Source organism: Haemaphysalis longicornis, unplaced genomic scaffold, assembly GCF_048455015.1.
Source record: "Haemaphysalis longicornis isolate Haplotype H1 unplaced genomic scaffold, Haemaphysalis longicornis Haplotype H1 scaffold_9, whole genome shotgun sequence".
Classification (NCBI taxonomy): domain Eukaryota; kingdom Metazoa; phylum Arthropoda; class Arachnida; order Ixodida; family Ixodidae; genus Haemaphysalis; species Haemaphysalis longicornis.
In genome coordinates this window covers 28484985-28503320 of record NW_027526460.1, presented here as the reverse complement: position 1 = coordinate 28503320, position 18336 = coordinate 28484985, and the positions used below count along the sequence as shown (strand labels likewise).

At 48.9% G+C, this 18336-nt stretch overlaps 1 protein-coding gene across 1 annotated transcript; it reads left to right on the top strand.

Moving 5' to 3' along the window:
* The first annotated feature begins 252 nt into the window (after positions 1-252).
* On the top strand, positions 253-12667 carry LOC144151445 (uncharacterized). The gene is made up of 4 exons (XM_077682495.1): positions 253-723; positions 9138-9187; positions 10892-11929; positions 12439-12667. The coding sequence occupies exons 1-4, from the start codon at positions 693-695 to the stop codon at positions 12574-12576; spliced, it is 1257 nt and encodes a 418-aa protein (XP_077538621.1). The 5' UTR covers positions 253-692; the 3' UTR covers positions 12577-12667.
* Positions 12668-18336: the final 5669 nt, after the last annotated feature.

Genomic DNA, 18336 nt, shown 5'->3' with positions numbered 1-18336 from the left:
TAGTAGCAGCGCATTGTGAGGAGCAGAAAAACCCGACTCCTCCGGCAGAAGCCAGCAGCGTCGTCTAAGTGCAGCCCGCAAACACAGTTTTCCACGCGAATCCGCCGCGTAATGCGCGCAGGACGCCTATTATACGCGGCGAGTGACGTGCAGCGTCGACAATGGAGCGGCTTGCGCGGGGCGTCCCTAAGTGCTGCGTGCGAGGATGTGCACGAGCGCGCGACACGCCGCGGACAACGGGCGGCGGCGTCGCGCGATTTGGGCGAAACGCTTCCGCGGCCCGAGCGAAAACCGTCAAGGCGCACGAGCGTCGTCTCGAGACGAGAGTCCATTGGCCCTCGGCGCGGAGAAAGCGGGTCTGACCCAGACTGGGCGCCCGCAGAAGACGCGGGGGGCGAGGAGAGGGGAGGCACTCCTTTTAAAAAGCGGCGCCGGCCGGTAGGCCGAGTACAGTGTTTGTGTACTCGGAGGAGTTGGGAGACGTCTTTGGCGACCAGAGCTCGGACCCGCGGCGACCTTTGCTCCTCCTGCGCTCCGCCGCCGCCGCCGGCCGACGACCGCTCCGCGTCCACGAGGAAGAAGCGCAAGTGGGTCAGTGGGGCGCATCGCGAAGGGACCGGGTGGAGTGAACGGGGCCAGGCAGACGAGCGCCAGTAGTGCGTCGTCCCGCGCAGGACTCGGCTGCGGCGACCATGCGGACCCTTGTGCTACTGCTCCTGCTCGGTGAGTAGTAGCCGCCGCCGCTCGAGCGCGCCCAAGCCGCGCCATGCACCGCGACGTCGACGACAATGGCAGTGCCCAGCAGTCCGACCTCGCCTACTGTTCCGCCGACGCTGGCCACCTTTGTGTTGACGTCTTTAGGCTCGAATAGAAGGATGCCACGGTTGAGGTGTAAGCTAAGGCTACGGTGTGGTCGTATGGACATCGACGTCACCATTTTTCTGCGTTCTCGGTCGGTTGCGCTGAAGTACACGGGCTCTAGCCGGGGGACCCTGTGTCACTCTCTTTCTAACGCGTCGGGCGTAACCGTAAATGCGACGTTTTGTCAACCATCACTGATGTCGACAATTGATTTGTACTGCTACTTTCGGTGGAGCGCTAAAAGAGGCCGATTACCACTGAACACCGCGGGACACGCCTCGATGTTAATCTTGCCACTCAGGTTCTTCCTCACTCAATACGTGGCACGTATAGTACGTGTTTTACCATTGGTTTCCACTTCAAAAATCACGAACCAACTGACCCAGCAGTCTACCTTAGTATACATCTTTCAGTGACATGCTGCGCTGTGCTTCTTCTTCGGGTGCAGTCCCGCTATCAGACGTCAACACTTCAGGGACAGCTTAGGCATTATTCGACGGTGAACGTTACCAAAAAGGCAGGGAGCCTCGTACCCGAGCAGCCGGGGCAGCATCATTTGCGCGAAACTAATGAAAAATTCATTGTCATCGGCTTAGGCGGCGTTTCTCAACCGGACTTCTTCGCTCTGAGTTTCGTACGAATGAATGACAGACGTATGCCAGCGCACTCCCGCCCGTCGTACCAACGGGGTCGCCGTGTGTAATGTCTGTCAGACGATGGACGACAGCTCGAATGATCTCCACGTTAACCCCATTGCGTAAACGGTTGTCGACCCAACGGAGTGCCGTCACACGGCAACGACTTTCAGCGTTGCTGTTCCTCTCACACCGCAGAAGCCTCGGCAACGCTTGAGCAATCCCCCGTACGCGCTGTGACCGGAACGACGCCCTCGCGCGCTGAGCTAGGCGGGATGAGCTGCTGACGACTGTATGTATAAACGCACCGACGTGGCTGCATGCGGGGAGCGGTCAAGGTAATCGCGGTCTGTAGTTTAGCGTAGCGGTGTGCATTCCTCGGGCGCGAGGTGGACCGCTCTCCAGCGGACGGCCTCGGCTCGCTCCGACCACGGCGCTGAACTAATGATGTTAATAAGCTGGAGGGCGCGCGGTCTCTTCTATTGTCTTTGAGCGCTGTCGAGATTGCGGTGGTTGGATTCCACTTTCTTTCCGAGGCTGAGGTCTTTGATTATCTTGGAAACAATTTACACTGAGATGGAGGTGGTGGGAGACTGCGCTTCTGCACTGCGACGGGTAGCACGCTTCTTCATCGCGAGCTGTGAGGGACACCGTCAATAGCGAAAGGCCGCGGGGTAATTTCCACCGACTGGGATTGTCCTATTAGCACTAAAATTGCTTTACGGGACAACCATGCGAACAAACACTCTTAGAGCGCGCCGAACAAAAGGAAAACGCGATGCTTTAATGATGTGCAACGACTTGGCACTTAAAGTTTGGTAGCTCCACAAGTGTACAGCCAATGCTGAAGAGACACTAGGTCTCTTCTATTTGTAATTTTTTGGACTGCACGGAACTGCCCCAGAGCAGCTCCATATTTTATTTGCCCATAGAAGTTTTATGGCGAGAGCAGCTAGCTGCAGGACTGTCCACTAGCTGCTCAGAATTGCTACGGACAGGCAGATAAGTGTCTAACCACTAAGACACCCAAAAGGAAGGGATCATCTTAACCTAATAAAAGTGTTTATCCCTGCAATGCTGTCTTCAGCGGGGGAATATTTTGGTGTGTGTAAAATGTATCGGCAAATGCACACGCATTTAAAATTATCTTTATTCTTGACCTTTACTTTTTAAACAGAATTGTGCGTTCAAGGGTGCTGTATTCTTTTCCTCATCTTCGCATGATTTGACGGCGTCCGTGGTGAAGGCTTGGCCGCGAGTCCGGAGGAAAGGGGGGGGGGGGGGGTGCAGACAGATTGCGAGCACATACATCCGATGCAAATTTTGCCTGAACAAGCACGATGTCGGTATCGACCAAACAATAGGTGATCATGTAGGTTGTAATACTGGGACAGCATCAAACAGCATGCCAGAGCTACGTGACGTCGTTGGGGAAATTCGCGACGTACGCACCAAGGGCACCTGGTGTTTTCTTTTGTTCCATGCTGTAAACATCCGTTACGCAGCAAAATGCACAAAATTACCTGGGTTCGTATACCTGCGGAATGCAATAAAAACAAAAGTTTGACCAATTCTTTCAGCGGCCCTCGAACGTTAATCTGTTTGTGAACACGAACTTCTTTGTATAGAAAGTGAGAAAGGGAAGCTAGAGCAAGTAGAACACACGCATACGTACACAAATACATGCAGGCACGAAGTTACACTCCTCCTTTTAAGTGTAGTAAAACGAGCAATGCGCGCGATTATGTGGAGCATAACATATTCGCCTGATTTTCCTTAAAACTGATTTGCGACGGGCTCATGAACTTGCATTCATTCGTCCACTCGTAAATCGACCGCAATTGGGGGCCCAGCACACTCCTCCCCTTTGTTTTTCTGTTACAGCGAATATTTTCACTTCACTCGGAAAGTGCAAATGAGTCGTTTGTACAGTACAATTGGTACAGTCACTTTGCACACATCGAGGTTTTTCATGCGTAAGCACGTTTAGTCTACTTCCCCTCGAAATCTGTCCGACTGTCCGCAACTCGTGGCGTCCTGCGCTCCATATAGGTATGCATGGACGGCATGGAGCATTTAATGAAAATATCTATTAAAATAAAAGGCCCTTAAATACAATGCCCTATCCCTAATGGCCCGAAATTTAACACGTATATGTGCTAACATACAAATCTGCCTTATATATAAAATATACGCATATACGCATAACATACCCTAAAGCTAACATACGCATATGCGCGGAGATGAGCTCCTGAAAAGAATGCTTGCTTGCTTACGGTCTGAAATTCTTCCTCGGGAGTTTCTTCATCTCTTTATACATTTTCTACAGTTTAATTCTATGGAGTACCTGTAATATCAGCGCGAGTTCATTGTGGTCATGCTTTTCAAATCTTCAAAAACGTACACAAGAATAACGTCGAGTGTGTTTTCTGTGGGTTGCCATATTCAAGGTCTTTCTCTGCCAGTGGGACTCGTATTCAGGCCAACAAAATAAAAACAGTACCTTTCGTAACGACTTTCTGCGCCAGCTTGCTTTTGTTTTAAAATGCACTTCGCGAAGACCAATGGTCTAAGTTGTATCGGTGCGTCGTCACCGAAAGTGTCAACTTTAGCAAAAGAAGGCTGGCACAGACGGGATCTTTGACGCGATTCATACGCCTGGCGGCCGGACGGATGTACTTACAGTGGCGTTCGCGAACGTTGCGGAGTCTCGAAGCTGGGGCGGTAGTCTCGTGTTTGTCCGTTTTGAAAACGTCTATTTTGCGTCAGTTTTACTGTGACGTACTTCCAGTCGTAAGTGGGCTTTGGGTTGACCTTTGCGCAACTATTCTTGCAAACATATTTTTAAATGACTAAACCTATTTTAAACTATCTTTTATGTGTTTATTGTTCCGCCAGCGAACCAACAACAAAGCGATGGAAAATCGTCTGCTCCAAATCGTCTGCTCCGAGAAGCCGCGGCTCAACGCAATAGCTCCGCCGTGCTTGCATGGCGTCACATCCGGGTGCTCGCTTTTAGCCAATTAGACCTTGCTCAAAACGGACACTTTTGAAACGGTCACAAAACGGACAAAGCACGAGAATAGTACCCCTGGCCTCCCCGCTGCGCGGAATTGTTCGCTATTTAGAAGAAAAAAGAGAAAGGAGGAGAAGATAACTGGAGAAAGAAAACATACAGATCAGACGAAATCGCAGAAACACTAACCACACCGTCACCCAAGCGTGGCTGTGCCGCAAGCTGGCGGTGGCAAATAATAGCCGCTCGGGCGCTGCAGCGGAACAAATGTCGCCGACCTAATGCAGGGCTATAGTACCGCTAAAGCCGAAGTAAATCACTCACACACTCCCTTTTTCACAACCGCGCAATGTAACAGGGAAAAACGACTGCGTTTAGATATCCACTCTGTTAAATTGCTGGAAAGGACAATTTAGTGGTCGCGAAACGTGATGACCGGCGTTGTCGTATTCTCCATCCTAGGGTCATATATCTGCACCCGCCGCGGTGGCTCAGTGGCTAAGGCGTTGCGCTGCTGAGCACGCGGACGCAGGTTCGATTCCCGGCCGCGGCGGCCGCTTTTCTGGTGGAGGCGAAAAGCAAAAACGCCCGTGTGTAAAGGATTTCGGCGCACGTTAAAGATCCCCAGGGGGTCAAAATTAATCCGGAGCCCTCCACTACGGCGCGCCTCATCGCCTGCTTTGCGTCGGCACGTTAAACCTTACAATCAATCAATCAATCAATCAATCAGGGTGCCGGCGGTGCACACGTTGTTTTCAACACTCGCGTCTACCGAATGCGCGATAAAGCACATAACACCATTAAAGAAGTGAATGGATTCAAAGCAGTTTTGCCTTGTGTGTCTTTGTGTCTTATTTCTTAGCGGTCTTTCTTTTTTTTTTCTTTTTGCGTAAGGTCTGGTGCATTTTTCGCGCCTCCAAATTCGCACTCAGCTACAGCGCTTTAAGCCGACACCTGAACATCCCACAGCTGCGCCCGTCGCACCATGGGGAGCTCTACCGACTGTATCCTCTCGTATAACAACCTTATAACAACGAAGCAAAATGAAGTCATGGTTCTTACTCATGAAATCTTCAAGAACTTCGAGCGTAACCACGTAGACAAGCAAGTTTAAACCAGATAAATTTTATAGCCATTAGCACGGGCGTCGAAAGTACATATTTCGGAGCCTGGAGTAAGGTGAGGGTTAGAAAATCAATCATCGTTGAGGAGGAAAAGGAGTACAACGACAGTAAAATTGTCGTCCGACACCATCAGCCAGTTGCTGCCCACTGCAGGAGGAAAACATTTCTCGTATACAGACTTTTCAAAACGCCCCAATTTCGCCCCATTATAATCAATTCCTTGCCTAATTACCTAATTCCTCAACCGAGCTTTCTTCTGATCCGTCTCATCTCGGTTAAACCATTCAGTGGTGCTCACATTAAAAACAACTGTCCGAAGGGGCAATGGTCCTCCTCCTTACTCGCTTGAACCATCTCTATGGTCGACGTTCGTGATTATTACTAAGTTATTTTATGCCACTATAGTATAAGCTATGTCAGTACTGTCTAATAGATCTATATTTTATGGCTATCAGTAACCTGTCTCATGTTGGGCGAAGTTAACGTACATGCAATCGCACCTCCTAACACACAGCCGGCCACCGAAAAGCTAACTAGAAGATGCGCTGCTCCATTGATTAGCAACCCAGCCTGTACGCGGTTCCGTCACCTGTTTGCCACGGTATGTAAGAAACTCTGGCCGCGTAGGTTGTGCTGTAACATACAAAAATCACACACGAAAAGTTGTGCAAAGAGTATCAGCTGTACGCGACAAAGCTGTCCCGATATTTTGTCGGCACTAGCATAAGGAAACTGAACAGCTTAACAAGAGCTGTCACATTGATACGCAGCGCAGGCCCACGCTAATGTGCTCTGTTATGCGTTGCCACGTGTGTAGCATAGGCGGGGCTGTCATCGTCCTTGAAGAGGTGGCTTTCTTGTGATGTAGTTGTTCAAAATAAATATAGCGGGGCTCGAGCCCTCCCCGCTGTCATCAGGAAGAAGGGTCTCAGCACTCCTGCTGGTCTTAGCACGACTAGACAAGTCATGGCTCCCCCACCACGCCGAAAAAAAAAAGCTAATCGTTATTAGATTTTCCATTCGCGTTTTTTCTTGTCAGGTTACACCTTGCTACTGAAATTACTGTCACCAAAGTTTTGCTGTTTTTGCTGTTCCTGTAAGGGAGAGCAAGTAATTTTCTCCTTATTCGAAATGTTGATGGTACCACGTGTGAAGGCGCTTCTATGCATTTCGAGTTCCACGCGGAAGGTACGGTTGCTGTTCCCCAACAAATCGAATAGTAGCCTTTATTATAGCATTCGGTGGGTTGTTGGAAGTGGGCAAAAATAGTTACCAAAATAAATGGTGTTTGGTTAAAGTTTCAGTTAGATAAGCCAGGGCAGACCTCTGTAAAAAAGCAATTCATAACTGCGAAATCCCAAAGGAAAATGCGAATCAAAGTAGCAGAAAAAATTGGAATCAAGCAAAAGGTTTCTGTAAGCCTAAAAATCATCATCATCCGTGATTTTATTGAGCCCCCCAAACACACACTCCTCCCCAAAAAAAGCACTTCCAGAGCCTCTGATTTGGCCACCAAGGGCATACAACTAGCACAAAGATGACCTGTTTTGCCGAGTGGAGGACAAGCCTTCACATAACGCTGCCAGGTCGCCTGGAAAAAGCTGGGTCAGATAGTACGCTGCATCCGGCGAGACACGAGCGATTGATGTCAAGCCGCTGGATTGAGTCGGCGCTCTATTGGCCGCCGTGTTGCAGATGGCGAGCAGACGATACCCAGAACAAAAGATAAACCCTTTCTTCGGGGGGGGGGGGGGGGGGGGGAAGGGGGGGGGACAATACGTATAGAGCCTAGCGCTGCAAAGACATCTTGATGGCGCCCTTAGTCACGCACCCCTTAGTTCCCGTTCGAGCCTCTCAAAATAGTCCGTACCACAAGCGGGAGCTCCACCACCAAGTCGACAACAGCGCCACTCATTTCTAACGGCCGGTGGATTCGTAGGGGCACTGGGCCACCAATTTTCAGACGACTAGCGGGATATTTGAATAAACAAAGATAAGGTCACCTGGTTAGCATTTGAGCATTCGCAAACAGCTTGAGCTAGAGTTACCGGGACTACCGGGTAGCTTTTTATGTCAGGGACTCTTCCCCGTTAAGAATTCGAAATAGCGCGCGAGCGTGAGAGCACGCGCCGGCCGTGCGAGAACACGTTTCTTCTGCTTTGCCTTGGGCACGTCCCACCGCGTCTTCTAAGCCGCTTACGCGGACGCGTCCAGCGTTGCGTTGCTCCCGCTGGGAAAATCGGGTCGTTGAACCGCTCTCGATGGCTCGGCCACGCGCGCCGTCCGAGATATGCCGCTATACTTTTCCTGATCCGAACGAGTCGAGTCTGCTTTTTTAGCGCGCGGATATACTAGTTTGCGCGGCGAGTGATCCGTATCGGTGAGCACAGCCAGCCGTGCGGTGAATAATAAGAGGGAGGACGAGTAAAGAGAAGAGGAAAAAACAACAACAAATGGTTGCAGCCCGTTAGAGCGTGAGTTAGGGTGTCTCTACAGCCAACGTAGAACGGCACCTGATGGGCGCACGTTACGGTTAAAATTGCTTTTTTGGATGAAACCCCTTAGGGGCCCGGGCTGTCGGCGTCTCTTGTCGTAAGAGAGTAACAAGAGAGTAAACGACACCAAGCCCAACGTGTGCCCGCTGACACCGAAATGGTGGCTAAAATGATAACAAGAACACGATAACCAAGAATAACCAAGCGGTGCTCCTCTCCCTCGAGCGTTGCCACTCGCATTCGCCTCAGTTAAATGTCTTTCATTTTTTTCCTAATGACCATGCCTTTGCGAACCAGTGATAAGGTGAACTCGTGCATTTATAGCGCCGCATATTGCTGCAAATACAGATGCCTCAAAACCGGCACCAAGGGAAAAAAGTCAAGTGTACAGACCAAAGGTGGTGTATCGTCACTGTCTTTGACTGTATAATAGAAATAAAAGAATATATATATGCGTGTGTGTGTGGAGATATAGAGGGAGAGAGAGGCGAGGGCTTAATAAATACTAGATAGGTCAGCTCTATTAAACGCAGCAGCTCTTGATACTTATTTGCAAGACGACGCCATGAATGTGTATTCGAATGTGTATTCGACATCAGCTACATGAAGGGCACCTGATGAAGGGTACAATTCATGGACAAGCAAGACACGCTGGTGGGATACGAAAGCCTTGATCTGAATATCAATAAAATCGGACCGCTGTAGTGGCTGCGGCATACCCGCCAACTTCGCTTGACCTGCTTGTATACTCTCACGCTCTACACATGAAGCAGCCAGAATGACCAAAAGATGAAAATTGGTGTTCCTAGCAGAAATTAAAAGTATAGAAGATCAAAACACCTATAAGTCCGCCTTGGTCACTGAAAACAGTCGACAGCGATTGACGCATGGTATCGTGTATCCTTTCTTTTTGTGCATCTGTCGTTGTAAAAGGAGCAAATCCTAAAAAAAGGGGTAGAGAGCCTGGTGCGAGGGCCATAAAGGCAACAAAAATTATTTATTTCAGGTGCTGCTGCGTCAGCCGAGGATGAGAAGGACAAGGGCCCTGAAGGATTGGTGAGTGCACCTTCGTTCATATCCGAGTCAACGCGTGTAAGTTGGGGGCACGACAACGATTCGCGAAACACCAAATGCCATGACAAACAAGCTTGCTGCTATTTTGTGTACGCATGGAGAGGGGGTTTCAATCACTAAGAGTTGCTTGAATTGAAAGCGAACTCGGCGTAATTTACGAGCTGAGTTTTTCACTACAAGAACCTAAAACAGGCTCACGCAGACACCTGATTACTGCGTTAATATCGCTTACGCTACAAGTCAGACTGTTCGCGCCCCTCCTTGTATTATTTCCCTAAGCACATTTTCAAATTTTACACGCAAAAACAACCCTTGCGGCACGTGCGAAATGGCAGGCAAATTGTATTCGAGCCATGCACGCACTCATCAATGTAGCTCTTTCTGAGTGCTAGTCATCACGGGCATGGGAACGTAAAATATCTTGGCACGTGTATTCACAAAGTATTTCAGTTACATCCGAGGAAACGATACCATGCCAGACCACAAATGATGAGGTGTTGACATTGTTAATCGAGTATTAGTTTCTGTGGCACAATTAGCACAAACAGACTAACGGGATTAGCAAGATTATGCTTTTTAAAAGCTCTAGGAAAGCGATGACAGACATCATCACTGCCATGCGCCGCATATAACCACTTAACAGTCACAGGGGACGCGTTCCACTGTGCGCGCCTTCTGTACGGCAATGGACACAATTAAGACTCCGGCCTACGACTGCCTCAGCTATTGGACTTCATCGAGACATCAATGTGGACAAGTGCTTAAGTGATTGGCTTTCATTTCCCTCCTTCCTTCCCTCACCACGCTCGGACCTCTGGTCTTCCTGTCTTAATAAATGTTTTTTAATCAATCAATAAACCTGTACGGTGTGGGGGCGTGCGTTGGTGGGTTATTTTGTTTGTGATTTGGAGCGCACTCCTACTTCGCTAACGTGGCACAAACACGATGTCTTAGCTGTATAAGCGGCCTTTTGTGTTAGTGCTGTCATACTTTGCAGTGCTCCCTCAAACGGTTTACCCCTTTTGCCATATCTGTACACCTTCCACACTACACCATCTCACCTGGACTTGTTCCACTTTTCCCTTTTATCGAACTTTCTCACAACCCTCTAATGACCACGTAAGTTATCACCATATAGACTTCCGTCAACTGCATACGAAAAAAAATAATAAAATAGCTATCTATTCACTTAAAACAGGCCTAGCAACGTGTGCTGAGGTGGCGACCTGTGCGTCTAGTCGCCTTCTTTTGTCCTCGCCTTCCGCGTAGTTTTTTTATCGTAATGTACCAACTAGCCCAAGTTTGTATTCTACCCAGCTGTGAATGCTTTAAATTCTGGATTTACACTGTATTACGCGGCAGCACTACCAAAAATAAAAATAAACCTCTTCACGCTGCCCATGAAGTATCTGTAAAGCTCACACTGTCTTCCCAGTTTTTTTTTTCTAATCTTGCTTTTCCTAATCGTACATTTCTCCAACTTGGACCACGGCAGGATTCTCGTTTTTTACAATAAAAGTGACACGACTGTACTAATCCAGAGATGAGTGAGCGGAATGAACGAATGAATCAAAGCTTTACTTCATGAAGCCTTACCGGCACAGCTCCCCTATGTTCAGGGGACCCCAAGGTTGCCCGGAAGCGCGCGGTTATACGCTCTGCCGCAGAAACGTGCTTCAAACGCAGGGCTACGTGATGGCCTTCCCAATGGAAGAGCCCAAGCCCGCCGGCGGCCGCGTGGAGACGGTGGTCGTGGAGTCTCCCAAGGCGGAGGACCTCCGCCAGGTGCTCGGCGCCTACAAGGCGGCCACAAGGCTCAGGCAGCGGCAGCAGCCCCCGCAGCGGCCACTGCCCGACCAGAAGCCACCGCTTCTGCTGGTCGTCGTGCACGCGCCCAGGCCGCCCATGCCACCCCAGTTCCGTCCACCCTTGGCAGGGCCACCTTCCGGATTCCTGCAGGGCCCGCCTCCTGGCTTCATGCAGGGCCCGCCCCCCGGCTTCCTCCAGGGCCCGCCCGGATTCCTGCAGGGTCCGCCGCCAGGCTACATGCACGGCCCGCAGCCAGCCTTCTCGCAAGGCCCTGCCCCGCACCCGTCCATCGCGCAGTACGCCTTCGTGCCCGCTCCAAGCATGATGCACATCCAGGCCATGATGCCAGCTCCGCCCCCGCAGCACCCGATGATGCAGGCGCAAGTGGCGTCCAACCGCGCGGGAGGCCCCGGTCTGCACTTCGCCATCGTGCAGGAACCGTTCCTTATGCGCCGAGCTGAGGTGGCGCATGCGCCGTCCATGGTCCGCCCCGCGATGCTGCCCGGACCGATGATGCCCCATGGCCCGTTCCAGGGTCCCCCGCCGATGCACCACGGCCACTCGATGATGCCCGGTCCTCACGGCCTTCCTCCCATGATGCGAAACCCGCGAATGATGCACGGCCCTCCCGTTTTCCCCTTCCCTGGCGTGATGCACGGACCTCAAATGATGCACGGACCTCAGATGATGCACGGACCTCAGATGATGCCTGCTCACTCGATGATGCCTGCACCGGCGATGATGCCGCCGCAGGCGCTGATGATTCACGGGCAGGGACCGAGGCAGCGGATGCACGGGCAAGTGGTCGTTGTGCCGGTTGCGGTGCTGCTCGCCGAACAGCCGCGTGAGAGTCCACGAGAGGCCCCGAGGGAGAGCTCTCGGGAGAAGCCTGCAGTCCAACCACCGAGTCCTCCCGTAAGTATGAATTCCTCGCATCCTTCACATCGTTCGAGCAGCTTCGCCGTCGAAAGGTTAAACTCCTGCGCGTCGGCAAAAGTTAAGATAAAACTTATTATGTAAGGTAACGTAAAAAATACTTTTGTAAGCAAACTTAACGGCTATTACTGTAAGCTAACGCGAATGCTAGTAAAATGTAAGAACTAGCTATACACAACGAACAAATTCAGCCTAGTACGCCCAGTAAATTCATGTACGACACACATTGGAGTGGAATGAAGTTAGTCGATGACTACGTTGTCCCGAATGGGCTACCTTACTAGACAGCGGCAGCCTGGGCGAGGCACTTAGCTCGCAGTGTCGTCCCGCTTTTGCAGTAGTCATAACCGTGAGGGCCGTACCGTACATAATCGTTTTCCCACATGTAAGCAAGACTCGAGCGCCGTCGCACTCGTAGAGCCTGGCGCCCTAAGAAGGGTCAAACTGGCAGTGCGCGACGTGATGACACCGCTTGCTGGCGCGTGCAGGTGAGCCGGCGAATGGTGAGCATGGAGCGTCTGGGCGTCAACTACGCGCCCGAAGAGGAAGAGGACGACGACGAGCTGAGCCCCATGGCCACCCTGAGGGCGGCCAACAGCGTGCTGCGCATGCTCATGAGCAGCTAGTCGCGCCACGCCTGCCTGTGATATCACCGCCAGTTCAACACAACCACCATCCCACCCTACTCCCGCCAGAAGGAGAGATCAATAAAAACCATTGTCCTATTTTCTCTCGGTGCCTGTAAATGTGTGCTCATGAGACAGATGAACGTGAACGCTCGTCATACGGCTAGACACGCCCCTCTAGCAATATGACGAGCTTTCACGTTCGTCTATCCCATTTGAGGAATGGAGAAACTGCAAAAGAAACCGCTGATGGTCTCGTTTTTATTTGTGGCCTTAAAAGACACTGAAATTCCCTCTATCATTCAAAAGGACTGATTGAACAGACGTTTATTGAAAGAAACAAAAAGAGGGACAGAAGTCCCCTTGACATGACCGGAGGCCTCGAAAGTATGCAACCAATGCGTCCTGCAGCTCAATGAGCAATAGAGAGGAGGATTATAGCAGTAACGCTTAATGCGATAAGAAAAGAGTAAACTATATCAGACAACAAACTCGGGTGGAGGATATTATAGCTGAAATTAAGAAGAAGAAAGGGAATTGGGTGGGGCATGCAATACGAGGACTTACAATCCCCTGTGGACCATCAGAGTAGCAGAGTGTGTGACGATAAACGGGACTAGAAGTGGAGGGAGACCGCTCAACATGATGCATGAATGAAAGGAGTCATGAAGATGAAATATAACTGTTAGATTTGAAAAAAAAAAAAAAACTAGCCTTTGGTAACTCACTAAGCTCCATTCCAGCCACGAGAGGTCATTTAACCAAAAAAAGTGTTAGAAACATAGAAAAACTTTCGACTTTCGCGTTACTGTGACTGAATATGGGCGGGAGTAACGCAGTTGACGCCACAACTAAAAGCGAAGTTATCAGTGTGTTTAACTGCACGTTAGCATTCAAGTGATGCGATCGAATGAAACAGGAAACCCCAAAACAATCGAACAGTCATCGTTAATGGAGATGGCTTCGGTCGGTGACCGCCAATCGCACAAGCAAGATTCTTTGGCGCAAAAAGCTTCACCAATAAGTGGCTGGGGAGTCAGTCGCCACTGATTGATTGATCTGATTGATTGCTTAACTGTGGGGTTTAACGCGCCGACGAGCCCTCCGCTGAGGCGCGCCGCAGCGGAGGGCTCCGGATTAATTTTGACCACCTGGGGATCTTTAACGTGCGCCGAAATGTCGCACACACGGGCGTTTCTGCTTCTCGCCTCAATCGGAAAAGCGGCCGCTGCGGCCGGGAATCGAACCCGCGACCTCGTGCTCAGCAGCACAACTCCTTAGCCACTGAGCCACCGCGGCTGGTCACTGCTTTACCTGTTCTTTTTAGTATCTCGATAATATGTTTGAAGTTTGCGATGAAATGTCATTGTCTCTGGGACGAAGCAGTCTTGCGAATCAATCTTGTTAAACCTTTTAAAAATTCAGTGCCCCCCCCCCCCCCCTCAACTCATATAAAAAGGTAAAAATAAAGTAGGGAACAATACCCGCTCCAGCAAAGCTATGGCAGGTCTAAGTCAATATAAAATGAACGGGGCTATAAGCCAAATCATTTTTTGAATGAACAAAAGCAAATTTTCCCTGGTAGAAAAAACATACGGGGGAACCGTTGGATCTGGCTGCAGTGGCTGAACTGGCGGGGGCCTTGGAATATTGGACTTGCCAATGGGGTTCACGGAGCCGTAACCTGACTCTTCGACTTACCGATGGTGCATGCGAGTGCGGGCTGAGCTCAAGGGGCCATGAAAACAAAATACAACTTCTTTGAGCCTGAAAGAATTAGACTTTGGTAGCTTTATTTCCGCCATGAAATACATCTTGACCAGAACAGAAAAAGACGCAAGAAATATTGAAACACTTTCATATTTCGCACTACAGTGATGGAAAATGGTCAGGAGTGATATAATATTGTTCGGCACTAAATACATTTTTATAAGCGCTGGGCGTCGGTTAAAAAAATTTTAATCCGATTAATCTACATTCTTTAATAGGTTAATTGGTCGACTACCGGTTCGGTTGATTTAAGAAGAAAATTGATAAGAATAATATTATAGTAGCATTCATAAAAATATACTACCGATAAACAATATCAATATGTGCCTAGGCCTGTTCGCGGCTTTTTGTTGTGGTTCCAGGGAAAGGAAAAAGGAAAGAATTACATTGAAAACTTTATTGGATACACTTGCATACAACACAGTGCGAGGGAAGGAGAGTTGAGGGGGGAATGAAAGGATAGAGAGGAGTGTTAAAGAGACAGAGGAAGAGATAGGAAAAACTGTGGTTGATTCCTCTGTCATAGGAATAGGTAAAACACGAAAGTGAAATGTGCAGCGAAATCTGCAGCTGAGCATGATTTTCGGGTCGGCGGCTGTCTTGTGGGTGTGCTTGGCGAGCGACGTCCTGCTGGGGGGTCGCTTCGGCAAAGGTGTACTGGCGTCATTTCCGTGACGGATATGACGTCAGCGAAAGCTTGGTGTATACCGGCATAAAACACTGTCGTGTTAGAATATAAAACCCGAAAATGAGCAACCCTAAGTATAACGTACTCTTTATGTTAAAGATTGCTTCCCCGCAAGATGACCCTATGTGCAGGGGGCACCTTTTACAGGCCGCTTGCTTCGTTGTAATGGCGTCACTTCCGTGACGGATATGACGTCAGCGAAATTTTTGTGTATCCGGGAATAAAATACTTTCGTGTTAAAATATAAAACCCGAGAACAGACAACCCTAAGTATAACGAACTCTTTAGTACTAAAGGTTGCTTCCCCGCAAGAGGACCCTGTGTGCAGGGGTGCACCCTTTACAGGCCGTTTGCTTCGTTGTACTGGCGTCACTTCCATGACGGATATGACGTAAGTGAAATCTTCGTGAATCCCGAAATAAAACACTTTCGTGTTAGAAACGATAATAAGATGGGACTAAGTCAGGCTAGCACAACACAGACATCCCAGATGAACTGAGCAGACCATCATCATGGGGCTGATGAGAGAGGTTTATCACCCCATTCGTCACTCCTTACTATTTCTAGAATCAGGAACAATGACATGCGCCATAATTGCTAGGTGCCTTCGATTACCGTATTTGCACGATCCTAGCGCGCACCTTGTTTTGCTAAAGGTAGCCTTGAAACTTTGGTGCGCGTTATGATCGGGCTGTAAACAGAAATCGGCTTCAAAGCAACTAGTGGCATCGCCAAGGACCCGAACTCACCCAGAAATAAAATTTATTCCAATCCAACATCACGTGAATACATTTTCGGGCAGCCATTTCTCAATGGACACACCTTAGGCAGCTGTTGCACATATTTCTGCGGCTGCGATCAGCACCTCCTTTCAGTCGCTACAGATCCAAACAGGTACCGCTATGAAACTTGGATAAATAACTATTTTACTTGTCGACAGCGAGGGGCCCCGAGCAACATCATGCACACTGGGCGTTCCCGAGCCATGAGTGCGCGACGGACGAAAACAAAGCAGAGCTTAACGCTCTTAATGTTCCCCGCGCAAGTTTTAACTCCAGCAGGAGCTAGATAAGTAAGTTGATGAAGCACAAGGTATTTTTGTTGTCTCAGTTGCGCACGTCGAATAAAATGTCTTGTGCCATGTACGTGTTATTATGTCTTCGGCAACTGCGCGTTAGAATCGGCATCAAATAATTTTTTCGAGTTTTCCTTCGAAAACTTACCTGCGCGATACAATCGGGGACACGTTAGAATCCTGCAAATAGGGTAATCGTGGGTTACCTACACCATATATAGCTGATTTAAATAACGGTAAGCAGGTGGGAGTTCCCGCTCGTCGTTTTTTGTACCATGTATATATTGCCACAGACACTATGAACAATAATTATCCCCGCAAGGGTATGCGCCGACTACTCGGAAACCGCCATGACCACTAGGCGGAGCCAGTGACTTGGCTAAAAGAAGAAGACGCTTTGCCTGCTTGCTCGCTACCTTCTGTGGGCTCGATTCTAATTAAAACTAGTCTCCTGTTTGGCAACCATCTGGCCCTCTCCTGGACTGAGGAGCCACTCCCACATCACCTGGCTCACAATAAAGTTTTTCCTCCTCCTCCTGGCCCTCTCGTGACAATATCTATTTAGAGTAGCCATTCTCCTGTCTGTCTTGGCTATGTGCTTGATGTTTTAATCACTACCATCTCGTAACACACCTCCACCATTTTTTGTTGTGAATTAAGGCGGGTTAATTGAACACGAATATCATTTTCAAGACGCCTGCGCGCAGTTTAAACATGGCAATCTTGTTTCACTTCGCTGACTTGACTTGATTGGTTGATTGGGGGTTTTAACGCGCCGACGCAACGCCGGCGATAAGGCGCGCCGTAGTAGAGGGCTCCGGATTAATTTTGACCACCTGGGGATCTTTAACGTGCGCCGAACTCTCGAACACACGGGCGATTTTGCTTTTCGCCTCCATCACAAAAGCGGCCGCCGCGGCCGGGAATCGAACCCGCGTCGTCGTGCTCAGCAGCTCAACGCCTTAGCCACTGAGCCACCCCGACAGGTCGCTGACGTGACTTTAGCCCATTAACCGATTAAAAAAAAGTAATCGCAACTAAAGCATTAGTGCAGTTCATTTCAGTTTTTATTTTCCAAAAATTGGTGTGGTTTCCCGGGTAAAAGCTGCCTTAGCAGCTTGACAAAGCCCCGGAAACCACAAACAAGGCAATAGCAGCAAGCACATGAAAGTGTAATCAAATTCCAATTACTTAATCAGGTAGAGCAACACAAGAAGCACATCATACAAACTTTAAAAAAGTACCAAGGACATTGAAGCATAAAGTATATAAATTAACAAAATGTGCATAGAAAACAGTACAGCTACATTCTGCATTCAGGTACAGTAGTAACAAACAGTACGAACGCTTTATAGCATTCACACACAAAAAAAAGAAATATGAACATAAACATTATGAGCAAACACACAAGACACGCGTAAATTACAATGTAATTTAGATATGTAATGTGATGTGATGTAATAGATTAATTGGAAGGTTAATCGATTAATCGCCCACCCCTACTTTTTATCAGTGTGTTAACTGCTGGTTAGCATTCAAGAGGTACGATAAAGCAGAACTATGGGCCCCACTACAATATGTAAGTTATGTTTCTTTGCGGTGGCTGAGATCGGCGCGGCCACCGATCGCACAAACAAGATCCTGTGACGTCATAGAAAAGTTTCCGGAAAGTGGCTGAAGAGTCGCCACTGTTGAATGTGTTTTCTTTAATATCTTCATTACTTCATTGAAGTTTGCGATAAAATTGGTTTTGTCGTTATCGGGAGAAAGCAGTCTTTTTATTGATCCGAAGTTGTATTTTGTCTTTACAACACATCGGATAAACGCTTCCACTCTTTCCTTCGCGCCTGGAAGCACTGCGAAGGATATACCGTTATCGCCAGCACTGAGCGGCACTGCGTGATTTGCTCGTCGCAGCAGATCCGCCTTCCGTTCCTGCTTCGCTTTTGTGGCTTTCTTTTTAAAGTGGCTATCGGATGCGTTCATTTCTGCAACTGGAGGAAAGCCGGCCAATAGCCGCTACCCCACTGTACTGAAGCGGTCGATGAACGGTAATACCGGGAAAAAGAAAAAAAAAATGTTATCAAGTTTCCAAGTTATTTGATGGGCATAGATCAGTAATTTTTGGCTGAAGTATTTTGAGACCCCCTAATCTAAGTGCTGGATGTGTTGGTTGATTTCGTTATACAAGCATTTAATATTTAGAAAAAAGTTGGGAAAATGTTGC